Source organism: Apteryx rowi, unplaced genomic scaffold, assembly GCF_003343035.1.
Source record: "Apteryx rowi isolate R43461 unplaced genomic scaffold, aptRow1 scaffold_80, whole genome shotgun sequence".
Classification (NCBI taxonomy): Eukaryota; Metazoa; Chordata; class Aves; order Apterygiformes; family Apterygidae; genus Apteryx; species Apteryx rowi.
In genome coordinates, this window is record NW_020451094.1 from 1,457,040 (window position 1) to 1,470,951 (window position 13,912).

Here is a 13,912-nt window from a genome sequence, read left to right on the forward strand (position 1 = left end):
GTGGAGCCGAAGCTGAAGTTGCTGTGGAGGTGGGAGCAGCTGAGCTCTCCCCAGTCTGGAGCGCTGAGCACTGGGCACGCAATGACTGCAACAGGAGAGCAATTCTCAGAGGCAGGATATAGATGAGATTAAATCCAGGGTTAGGGCCCAGAATTACTCATGGTTCTTTCTTAATTAAATAAAACCACATCTACAGCAACCCATCCTTGATCTACCTCYGTCACCCAGCTGCTAAAAGGGAGGCCTCAGTCAACTAGGTTAACRCTCCATTTGCTACAGCAATTTCTTCCACCAGACCCATGGTGTCACTAGGAACAGCTGCTGCTCTGCCAGAGCCTCGTTTATCCCCTGCACCCCACAGATCACAGCCCCCGCAGGCTACTGCAGGCCTGCTTGCCTCCCTCCCCAGCCCCACAGGCATCAGCGTTCTCCCAGACCTGCCTCCATCCCCATCATGGTGGCAGGAGGAAGGACATCCAATGGCTTTGGGGCCACATCGGACCACGGCAGGATCACTCTGCCTGATGGTGATAGCTGCCACAGGGTGGCCAGCTCAGGGCATGAAATGGCTGCAACCAGACTCAATGCAAAGCGCACAAGGACAGTGCAAGCAGGGCAGCCTCCTTCCTGGCAGAGCCCTCAGTACCCATAGCACATTCAGCCCCTTCACGGCAGGATCATTTTCTTATTCTTGGACTAAAACCAACTGGAAGTGTTAGAGCAACTTTATTATCAGCAGGGGCAACTTGACTGACTCACTTTATTCTTTGGAAAAAAAGAAAAAGTAAATAATACTTAAGCCCAACAGGAAAAAAYAGGCTAATTCTGCTTGGGAAAACCAAAACTGGGAAATTGAAAAGCCTGCAGCGGGAAGGGTCAGAACTGCGTGTTGGATAGTGCACACGGGGACTTCCACAGTGGCTGGAGGCTGCTGCTGATCCTGCCGCTGCTGGGACGCTGAGTACGGGACTGCCGCATCATCGCTCCGTGCCTCAGTTTCCCTTAACTGTAGGAAGCTTTGCTGGTCTCGGCCTTAGAAAGGCAGCCCCCAGGGTGGACCACTGTGTCCCACGTCTGCTCCCAGCCTTCACTCGTCCTGTCCCGGTGCAAGGCCTGGGACCTGCCGTGCAGGGAAGATGGAGCAGGGCTCCCGTGGCCACCCACGCTGGAAAGCTCAGCACAGCTCCAGGCACCAGGATGCTGCCACAGCCCCGTGGGGGTGCCGACGGSAAGGATTTCTCTTCTCCTGCTGCACAACATGCCGCCACTTTCTCTCTTTTGTGGCTTTTTCCTGAGTGCCAGTTCCTGCCTCGCTCTGTCCCTCCCAGCTTATCTAACCTCATCTGACCACAGCTTCTCCTGTGCTATCTGGTGCCCARTGCTGCCAGGATACACCCTTCCTCCGGCTGCCTGACAACATCTTCCCTTTGCTCTTCTCTCGAGATCCCAAAGATGCTAAACAGCTTTGCAAGGCTGACCAGAACGAACTGGGGGCGCAAGGTGTAGGAGCAGGCAGTCAGTGCCTCCAGAGGTAGTGGAGGGGCRAAGGCCACAACTCTGGTCCCTTGATCTCGGCAGGGCAGGTGCCACCGCCAAGGCTGGACTCAGGATAGAGCAAGCAGAGACAAGGGGAGACCCAGGGAGGGCAGTTTGCTTATCCCCAGGAAAGGGAAGGGAACGCTGGGTGTGTGGGGATGGGAGACTTGGGTCACCTGGACTGAAATCCCACCGTAAGGGACACCCTGCTCCTACCAGCCCTGGGAAGCCTCTCTTCATGGTGAGGGGGCTTGTTTGCAGCCAGCAGACAACGTGAGCTGCTGCAGGGTTTGCACAGCGGGAGCAGCAGCGTCCCAGCAGCACTGGACCTGACCCAGGCAACCAGTGGTCCCGGTGACCATTTCTGCTCAAGCTCAAAGGCTGCCTCAGCCAGAGGCGGCACGAATTCCCATTCGCATCAAGGCTGACTCTTTCCCAGCTTCCCGAGGCTGGCRCTGGAGGACAGTCCTGTCCCTGGGAGGAGACATGCTCCGTGCCCAAGGGGTGCGCCTTGAAGTGGCCGTGGGTGACCCACACCGAGGAGGAGCAGGAGTCAGAAACAGTTATCGCATGACCGATCCCCGAATCGGCAATCAGAACATTGCGTTAATTGACAAAAGGTTAAATTAAGTAGAAATTCCCTGAGTCAAGACTGTTTTRTCTGTGACAAGGGGCTGGCAGGTGACAAATGGGCCCCGATGCCACTCAGCTCAGAGGATGGGAGTGCAAACACGGATTGCTGCATGGGAGGCTGGGGAGCTGGCTGCACGCACTGTCTGCACCAGGACAAGCACTGCAAGGGGCAGCTGTTCGGGTAGCGCAGTGGCAACCCAGATGGAGAGGTTACGTGCTTTGCTTTGCCGGTGCAAGGGGCTAACACAGGCTACAATATGCAAGCGCCCGACGGCACCCTGGGCTGCGATACCCAGGTGCCTGCAGCATGCCCTCACCGTTCTCGCAGTCACGGCCGTGGAAGCCGGGCTGGCACTCGCAGCTGTAGTTCCCGATGGTCTCCACGCACTCGCCGCGCTGGCTGCAGGGGAAGGGCTGGCAGGAGGCTGCGGGCATACACCGCTGTGAGGAGCTGCCTGGGCTCAGCAGTGTCCCGATGTCCCCGCAGAGATCCCCAGYGCAGCGCGCCCAGGTCGCCGCACTCACCTCACTGTGCCCCAAAACGGGGACAGAGGTGGCAGCAGTGGGGCTGAGCCCTGCGGGGACTCGGGCTCCCAAGCCAGCTGGCAAAGCTGCCCCGTCACCGCGCCACCCCAGATGCCAGCAATTCCCACAGCGCTCTCCCCAGCGCCGGCCCAGGTACCCCCCGCCCAGGCCACCCGCCCCACCGCAGCCCCCGGGCATCACCCTGGTAGCACAGCGCCCGTTTCCTCTTGCTGCAGGGCTCGTCGTTCCACTTCCCTGACTCCCGCTGCCTCCTGATGTAGATCTCCACGCAGTCCTGGTTGGAGCGCTTGTTGTTGGGCTCCTTCTCAGCCCAGTTCTCCGCCTCCTTCGTCAGCACCTTCCCGGTGCCCACCCAGGTCCAGGTGCCGTTCAGCTTGCGAATGCCGATCCAGTAGTACCGCGGGTGGAAGGGCAGCCATTGGTTGAGGTACTCGATTTCCTTCTTGTTCTGGATGGCCACGAGGTCCGTGAAGTAGGTCTGGCAGTAGTTCCTCGCCTGCTCCCATATGTAGTCCTTCTGTTCGGTGTAACTGTACGTCCAGGCTCCAACCTCCAGCTGCACGACGAGGCCTGTGGGAGAGGACAGCAGTGCCACCACATCGCTCACGAGGCCGAGCGGCCGGCAGAGCGGGGCGGACAAAAGCAGAAAGGCAGCACAAGGGACGAAATCCCAGACCCCACAGCTCCACTCCCCTGCTGAAACTGCCTGATGTTCACTGACTCCACGAGCATCTCACACCACCCCTGCAAAGCACAGAGAGGCTGCATGCCACTGTCACTTGAGAAGACCCACAAAGGTTTCCCCAAGAGGAAAAATAGYATCAAGTTGTTTCCTTAAAAAAAAMCGTTTCCTTCCATGGGTGCAGAAGTATACCACTTCAGTTTTTTGCTTTACACTTTTACATGAGCCAGCCTGGAGCAAGAAAGAGCAATGAACAGCCCTCCCCAGCGAAAGCCTTTGGCTCCTAAGGTGCTTTCAAGTAGCTGCTAACCTAAGCTAGAGATGGTCTGAAGAGTCTTGTAAAACTCAACATTGCAAAACAAAGTCTTGCAAAAGTGAAGTTCACATGCCGGTCATGCCCACCAGGCAGGGCAAAGCCAAAGATTAACTGGAACCCACACCCAGAAATGGAGGGGATTTAGCTGAAATGCTGCTTCTATTTACAAGATTTCTCACCACAACTTGATGCAATCAGAAGTTTTTAGCCACAAAAAAAGCTTCCTCCCTCCTCCCTGTAATCAGGTATCACCATAACTGCAGAAAACTATCTGAAATAAAGATGGAAATCAGCGCACTCCAAGCAGTCAGCCTAGGGTACACCTCTCTCTCAAGAGAGCATATCACATCATTTCATTATGAAGGCAAAGTTCTGGGCATCATAGATTAAACGCAAATTCAGGGCTTCCCAGTTCCAACTGGGCTCATAAGGAAACAATAATGCAACAAAAATTTCCATAATTCAACTATTTTTCCTAATGGAAGATCAAATTATCCATTTTGTTAAACAAAATTGAAGCTGAGGAAAACCTGGTCTTCAACAACAGCCCTTCTCTTCGCTCCTTGTGAGTTCAGGGGGCCTCCTGGGAACCTGCCTGGTCCTCAGCTCCCACCACACAGCGCCTGAACCCTCACCACCTCTGCAGCACAGCTCAGAGCAACAGCTCCTGATGCCCTCACGCTTCCCATCCCCAAACCAAAAAGGACCAGGAAATCCATCCACTACTTGCCAGTCTTCCACGCTCCCTCCTGCTCCTTTCTGCCAGCTCACRTACCAGTAACATCCTCTCCTTTCCAGGAGCACTGCTCATCCCCACACCTTCTACTCCTCTCTGCTCCTTCTCCCCAGCCTTGTATTAGCTCTCCCTGCCCCACCTGGAGCTGAAAACCTCACACTTGGGTGCCGTTTGCCTGGATTTTGACTCCTGTGCTCTCCCAGGCAGCCCCACCATGCCTCCTCCCCACACAGCACTTGAGAGCATCTGCAGCACTGGAGGACGGTTTTGCATGCTTGTTTTTCCCTCAGACCTAAATCTCAGTATCCTCCTGATATTTCTGCATTTGCCTCTTTTCCTTAGATGTATCACAAAAGGTCACTTGAAAAATAACCTAGATTGCTCAGGATCTAAGCCCAGTATCTCTAGGGACTGAGCAGGGAGCAGCAGGTCTTGCTCTGTACAGTGCCGAGGTGCGAAAGAAAGCCTGTCCTACAGGCAGCCAACCCAGCTTTCCCAAAAATAACATTAATTTCCTTTTCTCATTTCTTTTGCTCTCCCCGAGACCCACTGCTTCTCCTGGCATGGGAATCATCAGCTTTAATTCGATCTAACCCATGTGCCTGTGGGTTGTGTTGGCTAYGTTCACGCTCGGCTCTTTGGCACAGCGCCGGCAGGAGAGCTGCTGTTGCCTTTCTCCAGTTCAACGAAACTAGTGAGTCTAAGAGGAAATGTGAGGATGGGGAGGGAGAGACAGTGTGGGCTTCCCTCGCTGCCAGACAAGGCACAAAACAACATGCCGGCCGAGCCTGCAGCAGGCACCTTACCCCATATAACGGCAGCGATGCCCAGGGAGCAGATGCCACAAGAGCCAAGACCCCAGGTGCTTCCAGCCGAGCACTGTCCCATGGCCGTGCCCTGCATGTCAGGGAAAGAGGCATAAGCGGTGGCATGTCCCGGCCCGGGCTTTGCCCAGAGCACAGCTGGGCAGCGGGCAGGGCTTTGCTGGGGGCACAGCAGGGCCCAGTGCCCCCAGTGCAGGTCGCTGCTGGGGAGTCACTAAGTCGCCCGCAATGCCCTGGGCCCCCGGCCGCCTCTCACCCTCACCCCGTCCCGGAGCCGCGGTCGCCTGTGCTGGCGGCGCCCGGGGGCCCCGGCTGCCCCGCGCCGGGGTTTCCGTCCGGGGGAGCCCAGCACCCGCAGGCTCCCGCAGCGCCTGCCCGCACCGCTGCGGTGCCCCTGCCCCGTCTGCAGGGAGAGGAGTGGGACCTACCGTGCCGGCGCCGCGCACGCACCCCGCCGAGCCGCGCCGCGCCGCGCCTGGCCCCCCTGCTCGGCGCAGCTCCGAGCGCTTCCTCCAAGCGCGCAGCGCAGCGCAGCGCAGCGCCACCCCCGCCTCGCTTCCCCCGCCCTGGGGCTGCCCCGGCCCCGGGTCCGGCCCCGGCCCCGCTCCCAGCTCACGGGCGAGAGTGCCAGGTCTCCCCGTCCTCCAGGAGCGCGGCGCTTCTGGTGCGCAGGAGCGGGCCTCACTGCCTGCCAGCGGGAAGGAGCTCTTGGATGTGCTCCTTGTTAACGGGTTTTTCACTCTGGCTGAGAATTTTCATATATACTGTTTGTGAAGAATTAGTTACACAATGTGTTTTCCTGTCTCTTAAGCCTTTATTAGAAAGGTCTAAGAACAGGAGAGAGGAACTTCCCCCCAGTTGTTAATATCCTTTATGAGCTTCCACCAATGCTTTAGAAATATCCCCCATTGTGTCCATCTCCTCTGGGATCATTCCTGAATCACCATAAATCTTTTTTTACCCTATTCTTCTTTTAAGTAGAATTGCCTTGGCAGGGTTTTCTGCAGGAATTATTCTGCTCACTTCCAGCTAAATCCAAAGCGAGAACTTTTCAGGTCACATGAATTTTCCAGTTCCCGAAAAATTAATGATACTCCAGCGGGAGTAATACTAGACAAAGGGAGGAACCCATCCCACGAAATCTGTAATCTAGTACAATGAGTTTATACTTGGCCGATACAAATCAAACTCAATTCCTGTCTCTGGTAATCTTCCCTGCAATATGTTTCACTGCAATTGTCCATTTTTATGGTAGTGTTTAGTGCTCAGCCTGTATTTATGCCCAGTAATTCAGAAGCACTCCTTTCATATGAGCTCATGGGCAGAGGTCAGGCAATGAAGAGAAGGAAGCAGGCAGCCTGGCAGGCAGAAAGGCTGAGCGGCAGCCACCGGGGCAGCGTGGCCTCTCCGCAGAGCCGAGGTTCACACGKGCAGGCTGGGAGCTGCATCTCCCGTGCGGTGGGAGCCGGGCACCCACAAGACACGCTGAGAGGCAGATATGCGCTCGACTCCACACGCCCAGAGGGGAGAGGAGGAGAAAAATAAGTTGTGCCCGCTGCCAGTTTCACTTCTGCTGCAACAAGACATGGTAGGGCAGAGCTGTAGAAAAAAATATACCCTCCCTTATTTTTGTAACTACAAATAATTTCTGGTATTGTTTTCAAAATGGAAACAAGGCGGCAGGGACCCAGAGGCTGCTGTAGTAAAGGGCAGAACATGGCCAAGAACCAGCGTGTTTGTGGGGGCTGGGGGTTCACCCCGCCAGCGAGCAGCTCCTCTGGAGGACCCCCCGGCTCGTCCTCCTCTGGGATCGCAGCCCGGCTTGGCTCCGCCAAGAGCTCAGTGAGGCTATTTCCAAGGAATGATGGTGTGTTTACCTTGTGTCTTAGAGAGGGAACAGGGACTATTAACATCACCCGCTTGGCTTGAATCCAACACTTTGCAAGATTTGGAAGTGTGCCTACTGAGAAACGGTGTCCACGGGCTCCCTGGGCTCGCGCCCCCGGGGCTGACCCTCCGCTCCGGGCACCCCGAGGGCAGCACCAAGGGCTGCTTCCAGGTGGTGGAAAAGGGGTTCGTGCAGCAGACGGCAGAGACAACCTGCATCAGCTCTGCAGCCCTGGAGCCCACGGTGCCTGCCCAGGGAGCGGGTTATGTGCCCGGGGTCCTTTCACGCCCCCGGCGGTCTCCCAGGTCTGCTGCCCGGGGCACGTGCTCCCAGCCGCAGGGCCCTGCTGCCTCGCTTACCGAGGAAGGACCCTCCCCTGCTTTACGGGGCTGAGCAGAGCGGGGGTTTCTCGGGCTGCGGAGGAGCTGCTCGGAGGCCCAGCCGGCGGCGGGGCTCCCTTCTGCTCCTTCGCAGCTGCCTCGGGGCTGCTCCCTCCCGCTCAGCCCCTGCTCAGTGCGAGGTGGGCCAAGGCCAGGCTGCGGCGCCCCGCGTGCCCCGGGGAGTGCCCAGGACGCAGGGCAGCGAGACGCAAGCGAGGTGCGCGAAGGGGCACCCCTGCCACCGCCATGCCACGACCCCCCCGCGTGGGGCACGCTCGGGCTGCTTTGGCAGAGGCTCTGTCCCACGGTGGCATGGCATGTTCCCCCCTTGTGCAATGTTCCCCTGCAAACCGCACAGGAACCGAGTCACCCTGACACGGCTCCCCCGGCTCGGCTGCTGCCGGCGATACCACGAGCGCCTTTCCTGGGCAGTGTGCCGCTGCCGCCAGCCCCCGCCGCCGGAGCGGAGCAGGGCAGGCTGCAACAGCACGGCCCCACCGCCCCCGTGCACGGACAGGACCGGGGGCGCCTCCGGGGGCTCCTGCCGCGGGTTGCAGGAGCATTTTGGGGCAAGTTATCCCTGCCTGCCCCACAGGGGCCCATCTGCCCTGCTAACGCCTCTCAGAGACGTTTCCTGTGATCGCTCCTGCRGGAGGGCTTTCCGCCCAGCACCTCCCTCTGGGGAGCCTTCTCACGCGGTGCCTTCAGCCGTGCGCTGGCCCTGCGTCGGGAGGACAGCCCCGGCCTCGCCAGGCCTGCTGTCCTGCCCGCGCCRGCTGGCGGAGGCCAAGGGCAGCCCGTCAGGGACAAAACAGGTCTGTTTCCCGGCTCCCGCAGCGGGYCCTGCCGGGCGCCGGGCTGCAGAGAGCCGGCGTGCCGCTGCTGCCCGCGCCGCCTGCGCCGGCCCCTGGGCCCCGGCAGCGGCAGCACGTGCCTGGCACGGAGAAGGGTTTGCCAAACAGGATGTCGGGGGCGTAGGTAGCACTGAGGTTATCTTGCTGCTGGTGTGGCACGGAGTAAACAAGCGGCTCTGCCCACCCGGGGAATCCCGGCAGCGCGCCTCTGCCCGTCCCTGCGAGCAGCCGTGGGGCCAGGCCGCGCTGAACCCCCTGCAGACCCGTCCCTCCCCGTCCCGGGGGCCTGGCGTCCTGGCACCGCGCGCCCTGCGGCTCTCCCGTAGCCCCGCGCGGTGCCCAGAGCTGTCGCACCGGCTCTGCGCGGGGGCAGCGGCGGCAGGAGGCGGAGAATAGCGCAGGTCTCGGTGCCCGGCGCAGCAGGCCGCCGGCTCCCCGGACCTCACCACTGCTTTCGTCACCTATCTGGACAACTCGGCTTAACGTGGTGATTTCCGCCTTCTTATGTCTGCCAAAATGAGCCCCGGGACTGACTCCCTCGTCCATCACCGCAGCCTGCCCAGAGCGGGCGGATGAACATCCTCAGCATGGAGAGTCTCGTCTTCATCCAGAGCTGGCCCTTGTGGAGCAAACAATGTCCTCTTCTCCGGCCAGGAAGTCCCGAGGTGACCCCTCTGGCACTTATTAAGGGCAGTTGTATTTTTCCCTGATGATAGGAGCATCCTTGAGGAGGCTCTTCACCTTTTGGCAGGCCAAGGCTGAGCTTTCCTCTTCTCAGCAGGCCTGGGCAAACACTCTGTCCTGTGCTTTCTGACCTCTCTGCTTCAGTGCAACCAGCAGCTTGACGTTTTGTCTCCTGGGATCTTGGCCATCTTTCTGCTGCAAGTAGCGGCTTTGTCCTGTGGCTTGTCAGTCTTTATTTAAATTGCTGATTTGTTTTTCTGCAGGTAGGGTGTGGGTTTTACTTCCCCTCGCACTTTCCTAGCAGGTCTGCGTGTGAGGCTAATGCACCAGATATTGAAAACCTGTCCTCTGCATGGGTCACCTTCCCATGCTTGTGGAGGCACTTCTGGGCGCAGTCGGTGTTCGGGGTCCGGGGATGTCGAGACATCTCTTGCCTGGGATGTTTAAGGGTCTTGCTGCATGACTGCCTGGGTTTGAACAGGAGCCTGGCAAAGTGCAACCAGGGAAGGTTAGGGCTGTGCTTTAGCCACTGGTCCTTCTCGGCAGGCATTATTTGTTATGGCTGTTTTGATTAAAATGAGCGGGAAGTCCAGCTCTCCGTACACAGGGTTGGGTCAGTGGGGAGCTGCACGCTGGGGCCATAACGCGTGCCAGGGGCTGCCAGGCCGTGCTGTGCTGCTGCCGGCACCCATATGGCTTCGCTGCTGCTCACACCTGTGCACCGAGTGCACAGACCTCAGGTCCCACTGCTGGGTGTGGGAAGGCACTTCTCTCACCACTTGGTGTTTCCTTGGTTTTGCTCCACAAGTGACTGCGTCTCTCTGCCTGGCCCAAGGATGTCCTGGTCTCTGGAGGGACAGGAGATGTCGAGGTTGGGGCTGCGGCGGGTCCCGGGTCCTGCACCGAGCCCTGATGGCTCCTCGCGTGTGGGCTCCTCCTGGGCGCCGAGCCGGCTGTCTCCCCATAGGAGTGCATCTCTTTGGCCTGCTGAAACTGCCTCTTTTTTATAGTTTTGACTTTTGGGGCAACCCCCTGCAAGAAAAAAAAGCAAAACCTAAAATAACAAGACGATCCATGTTCCTAACATTTTGTTGCCACCTTTGAAATTGCTTCCTCCTTCTCTTCCTCCTCCTCCATATTCTGACCCCTTACACCTCTGGTTTAAGAGCAAGAGGTCTACAAACACCAATGTAACTGTGTTTTGGCAATGGACAGAGGGATACAGGCTTTTTAAATGMCAAGCAGCAAGAGCAAAAAGTCTTTTCTGCACTATTCTCCACATTTTTGTTAGGAAGTGGCAAGAAAACATAGTAAGTGCTTTCCTAGYTTGTTTTTATTTTTAATTTTTGGTAAAAGGAAAATCACTATTTTGCAGAGAAGCACATCAGATGGACTTACCGGCCCCAAAGGGCTGGCAGTGTCCCCTGCTCCTGTGCCTCAGCTCCGAGCTGGTGCAGCCCCACCACGGTGGTACCTTGCATCCTTGCGGGCGAGGGAACAAGGCGAAGGAGGCCGCGGGCCCTCGCACGGCGGGTTCCCAGGCCGGTCACCTCCGGCTGCGGCYGCCAGCCGTGCCAAACCCGCCTCCACGCGGCTGCCGCGGGCTCTCTGCAGACCCAGGTGGACATCACGCCGTCGTCACGCAAAGCCTTCCTAACGCAGCGCGAGAGCCAGCAACGCGCTTTTGCTCCGAGGGCGCTGATGTCCTTCGGTAGAGGCGTGGGGCCGGCAGCGGTGTCCCATGCTGGGACGTCCGGCCGACCCGGCGGACGGCGGTGCGGGTGCCGAGYGAGGCTCCACGCACCGGTGTGCCCCGGCCCCGCTGCCACACGGGCACCGCGGGAACGCCAGGGACTGCTGCCGTGCCCCGCGGTGCGTTGCTCTCCACGATGAGGCGGACGAGGTCGGCCCCCGGGAAGTCCATGATGACGACCCCCCAGCGCACAGCCTGCCCCGAGCGGCGCTGCAGGTGCCGGTGGCAGCGGGGGTTCACAAAGCGGGCCACCTCCGCGGGGCAGGTGAAGAGGCCGTTGCCGGAGCAGAAGGTGAGGTGCAAGGTGGCCGGGTCACCGCCGGCCGCTGTCTCCAGGTGCTGTTGCACCTGGGCCCATTTCCGCTCCAGCGAGAGCACGTTCCAGGCGTCGCTGATGCTCAGCYGCTGGTAGGGGATGCCCAGGACCTGGCGCTCCAGCTCCTCCAGCACCACGATCTGGCCCCTCACCTGGCCCAGCGTGGGCACCTCCTCCCGGCACCACACRCGGCCTCCTCCCTCCTCGGCCAGGTAGCGCCGGAGCCGGGCGGCGAAGCCGGGGCGGGCGAAGAGGGGCAGCTCCTCCTTGATGCGCATGAGCACGGCCTCGCCGGGGTGCGCGCGGAGGAAGCGCAGGGTGCGGCGCAGCACCCCCCCCAGGCTGGCCCGCTGGAAGGTGCAGAGGTGGTAGACGAGGAGCTCGCCCCGCTCCAGCTTGCACCGCACGTCCAGGAAGCGCACGCCGGCCGCCAGCTGCGCCTCCAGCCCCCAGCTCTGGCACCGCAGGCGCCGGCTGCCGAACAGGCTCAGGGAGTCGTGGGTGCCGGGGACGGAGAGGCAGGAGAGGGGCAGGGCGTCGGGCAGCGCCGACATCCAGTCGGGGCGGTGGGCGGCGGGCTGGGGCGTGCAGTCGAACGCCACGCTCTGCCGGCACGCCGCCTCCATGGCGCGGCRGGGAGCAGAGCCGGCACCCCGCGCGCTGGGCCGGCCCGACCCAGCTCTGCTGTGGGGAGAAACAGCACCGTGAGCCCCGCAAACCCTGCGTCCCTCTGAGCATCATCCCCCACGCAGCCTCCCCTGCCCCACAAATGCCCCCCACCAAAATCCTCGGGTTCCTGTCTCCCCGCATCCATCCCTCTGCCCCCAGAGCCTCTCGGGGAGCCCAGGAACATCAGCCTAGTCCCCTGCCGCTTCCCACCTGGATCTGCGCACGGCAGCCGGGTCCAGTGTGCCGGGCAGGAAGTGTAGCCCGTGGGCGCAGGCTGCGCACTGGCAGCCTCAGCGGGATGCTGGCCATTAACCGGGCAACTGTCATGGGGCACGTCACGCCTCACGTGCGGGGCACGTGCGCTGGGAATTCACCTGCCATCCTCGGCAAAGGAAAGTGCTTGGCTGATGAGCCAGGCTGGAAAATTGCCTAGTGGATGCAGCCTTTCGGGCCGCTCCACCTCCCTCCCCAGGAATCAGGACAAACTGGATCCAGCACCCAGCTCCGCAGGGCTCCTTTGCCAATACACTTGCTCTGGACCCGCAGCTGGCTCCTGCTCCAGGGCTGCTGCCTGCAGAGCTGCCGGGAGCGCAGTGCCAGGGCAGGGGCAGGCAGGCAGGCCAGGACGAGCAGGGATGGTGGTGCATGGGGCTGTCTGCCAGGGCCTCCTGAGCACCAAGCGGCATGGACCCTGYGGGAAGCGGCTCCTGCACCATGGCCTTTGCCACGTTCATCTGATGGCTGCTTGATGCCAAAGTCATCGCAAGGCTCTTCCTGTTTGGGAGGGCACAGCTGGCTCACGTGGTCTGGTGGCTGTCCCAGGCGAGGTAAGAGCCCCCTAGCCACGGCCAGGGCCAGAGTCAGAGCCCGTGCGGCTGACTCACATCCTGCTCAGGAGCAGCCACCGCTGTCCCTCCTCCCTCTCTGCCACCCCATTCAGCATCTTTGTGATGAGGAGCTGCATGGCAGGTCATGGACCCCTCTAACTATACCTGATGCTGAGTGGAGGAACAAGAGGGAAGGAAAGTAACACACATCTGTCCAGATGTCCACATGTGCTTACAGCATTGCAGAATTGAGGAGGTCAGGAGGGACCTCTGGAGATTACCTGGTTCAATCCCCCAGCTCCAGCAGGGCCCCCTAAAGCGGTTTACCCAGGACTGTATCTAGTTGAGTTTGAGCAGCTCCAAGGATGGAGACACCCCTACCTTTCTGGGCAACCTGTTCCTGTGTTTGACCATATTTGCAGTAAAAAAAGTTTTTTTTCTTATGTTTAAGTAGAATTTCCTGTATTTCAACTTGTGCCCACTGCATCTTGTGCGTCACTGGATACCACTGAGAAGAGTCTCATGTGGGAGATGCTCCAACTTCTTACTCATCTTCACGGCCCTTTGCTGGACTCACTCCAGCATGTCCACGTCTCTCTTGTGCTGGGGAGCGCAGCACTGGCCCCAGCTGTGGCCTCCTGAGTGCCGAGCAGAGGGGAAGGATCCCCTCCCTCACCCTGCTGGCATCGCTCTGCCTAACGCAACCCAGAAAAYGCTCCCACCAAAATACACACGTGTCCACGTGCCAGCACACGTCCTTCCGCGGGAAAGTTTTGCTTCACGTGGGAAATTGCACTATTTAAGCATTTTGTCTGCCAACACAAAAGTTCCTGGCTGAAGACTGAAATAATTCCCAGTCTTCAGTAGACTGGGATCACCCTAATCACAGGCCCTGCTGGGATCAAAGGAAACCTGGTGCCAGAGAGATGCACCAAAAAGCACGCCGAATGGGAAACAGATTTCCTTCCATGCGGTGTTTTCCAGACGGACTGCACACTGGAAAAACATCAAAACATTGCCCTAAGTCGAAACGCCGCCGCTATCACTACTCGCTGCTTACGCAGTGACGTTAAAACCCGGTGTTTTATCAGGGAAGGCGGGGGGGGGGGGCACCTCTTCGCGTCCTGCGGAAAACGCCGGTTCTGCGGCTCGGGGCGCGGAGGCCGGGCCCCCAGGAGGCACCGYCACCGGCACCCGCCTGGGACGGGCCGGCCGCTGCCTCTAGCCCCCCCCGCCGCGCGTCACCCACGCGCCGCCGCGAGGCGGAG

The 13,912-nt window shown here is 59.7% G+C and overlaps 3 protein-coding genes across 4 annotated transcripts in view; 1 reads left to right on the forward strand and 2 right to left on the reverse strand.

The window, feature by feature from the left end:
- Positions 1-5,739, reverse strand: part of LOC112977169 (P-selectin-like) — a 12,109-nt gene extending 6,370 nt beyond the window's left edge. For both annotated transcript variants that reach the window (XM_026089203.1, XM_026089201.1), the window contains exons 1-4: positions 5,702-5,739; positions 5,256-5,346; positions 2,896-3,285; positions 2,487-2,594 (exon numbers count right to left, since the gene is read on the reverse strand). In XM_026089203.1, coding sequence (XP_025944988.1) covers positions 2,487-2,594; positions 2,896-3,285; positions 5,256-5,337 — 580 coding nt within the window. In that variant the 5' untranslated portion in view covers positions 5,338-5,346; positions 5,702-5,739. The remainder of the gene's footprint in view (positions 1-2,486; positions 2,595-2,895; positions 3,286-5,255; positions 5,347-5,701) is intronic.
- A 2,683-nt stretch (positions 5,740-8,422) lies between these two features.
- Positions 8,423-11,774, reverse strand: LOC112977176 (1-phosphatidylinositol phosphodiesterase-like). The gene has a single exon (XM_026089218.1). The coding sequence runs from the start codon at positions 11,772-11,774 to the stop codon at positions 10,707-10,709; it is 1,068 nt and encodes a 355-aa protein (XP_025945003.1). The 3' UTR covers positions 8,423-10,706.
- Positions 11,775-12,115: 341 nt separating this feature from the next.
- Positions 12,116-13,912, forward strand: part of HTATIP2 (HIV-1 Tat interactive protein 2) — a 5,868-nt gene continuing 4,071 nt past the window's right edge. The window contains exon 1 of the mRNA XM_026089172.1: positions 12,116-12,163. Coding sequence (XP_025944957.1) covers positions 12,116-12,163 — 48 coding nt within the window. The remainder of the gene's footprint in view (positions 12,164-13,912) is intronic.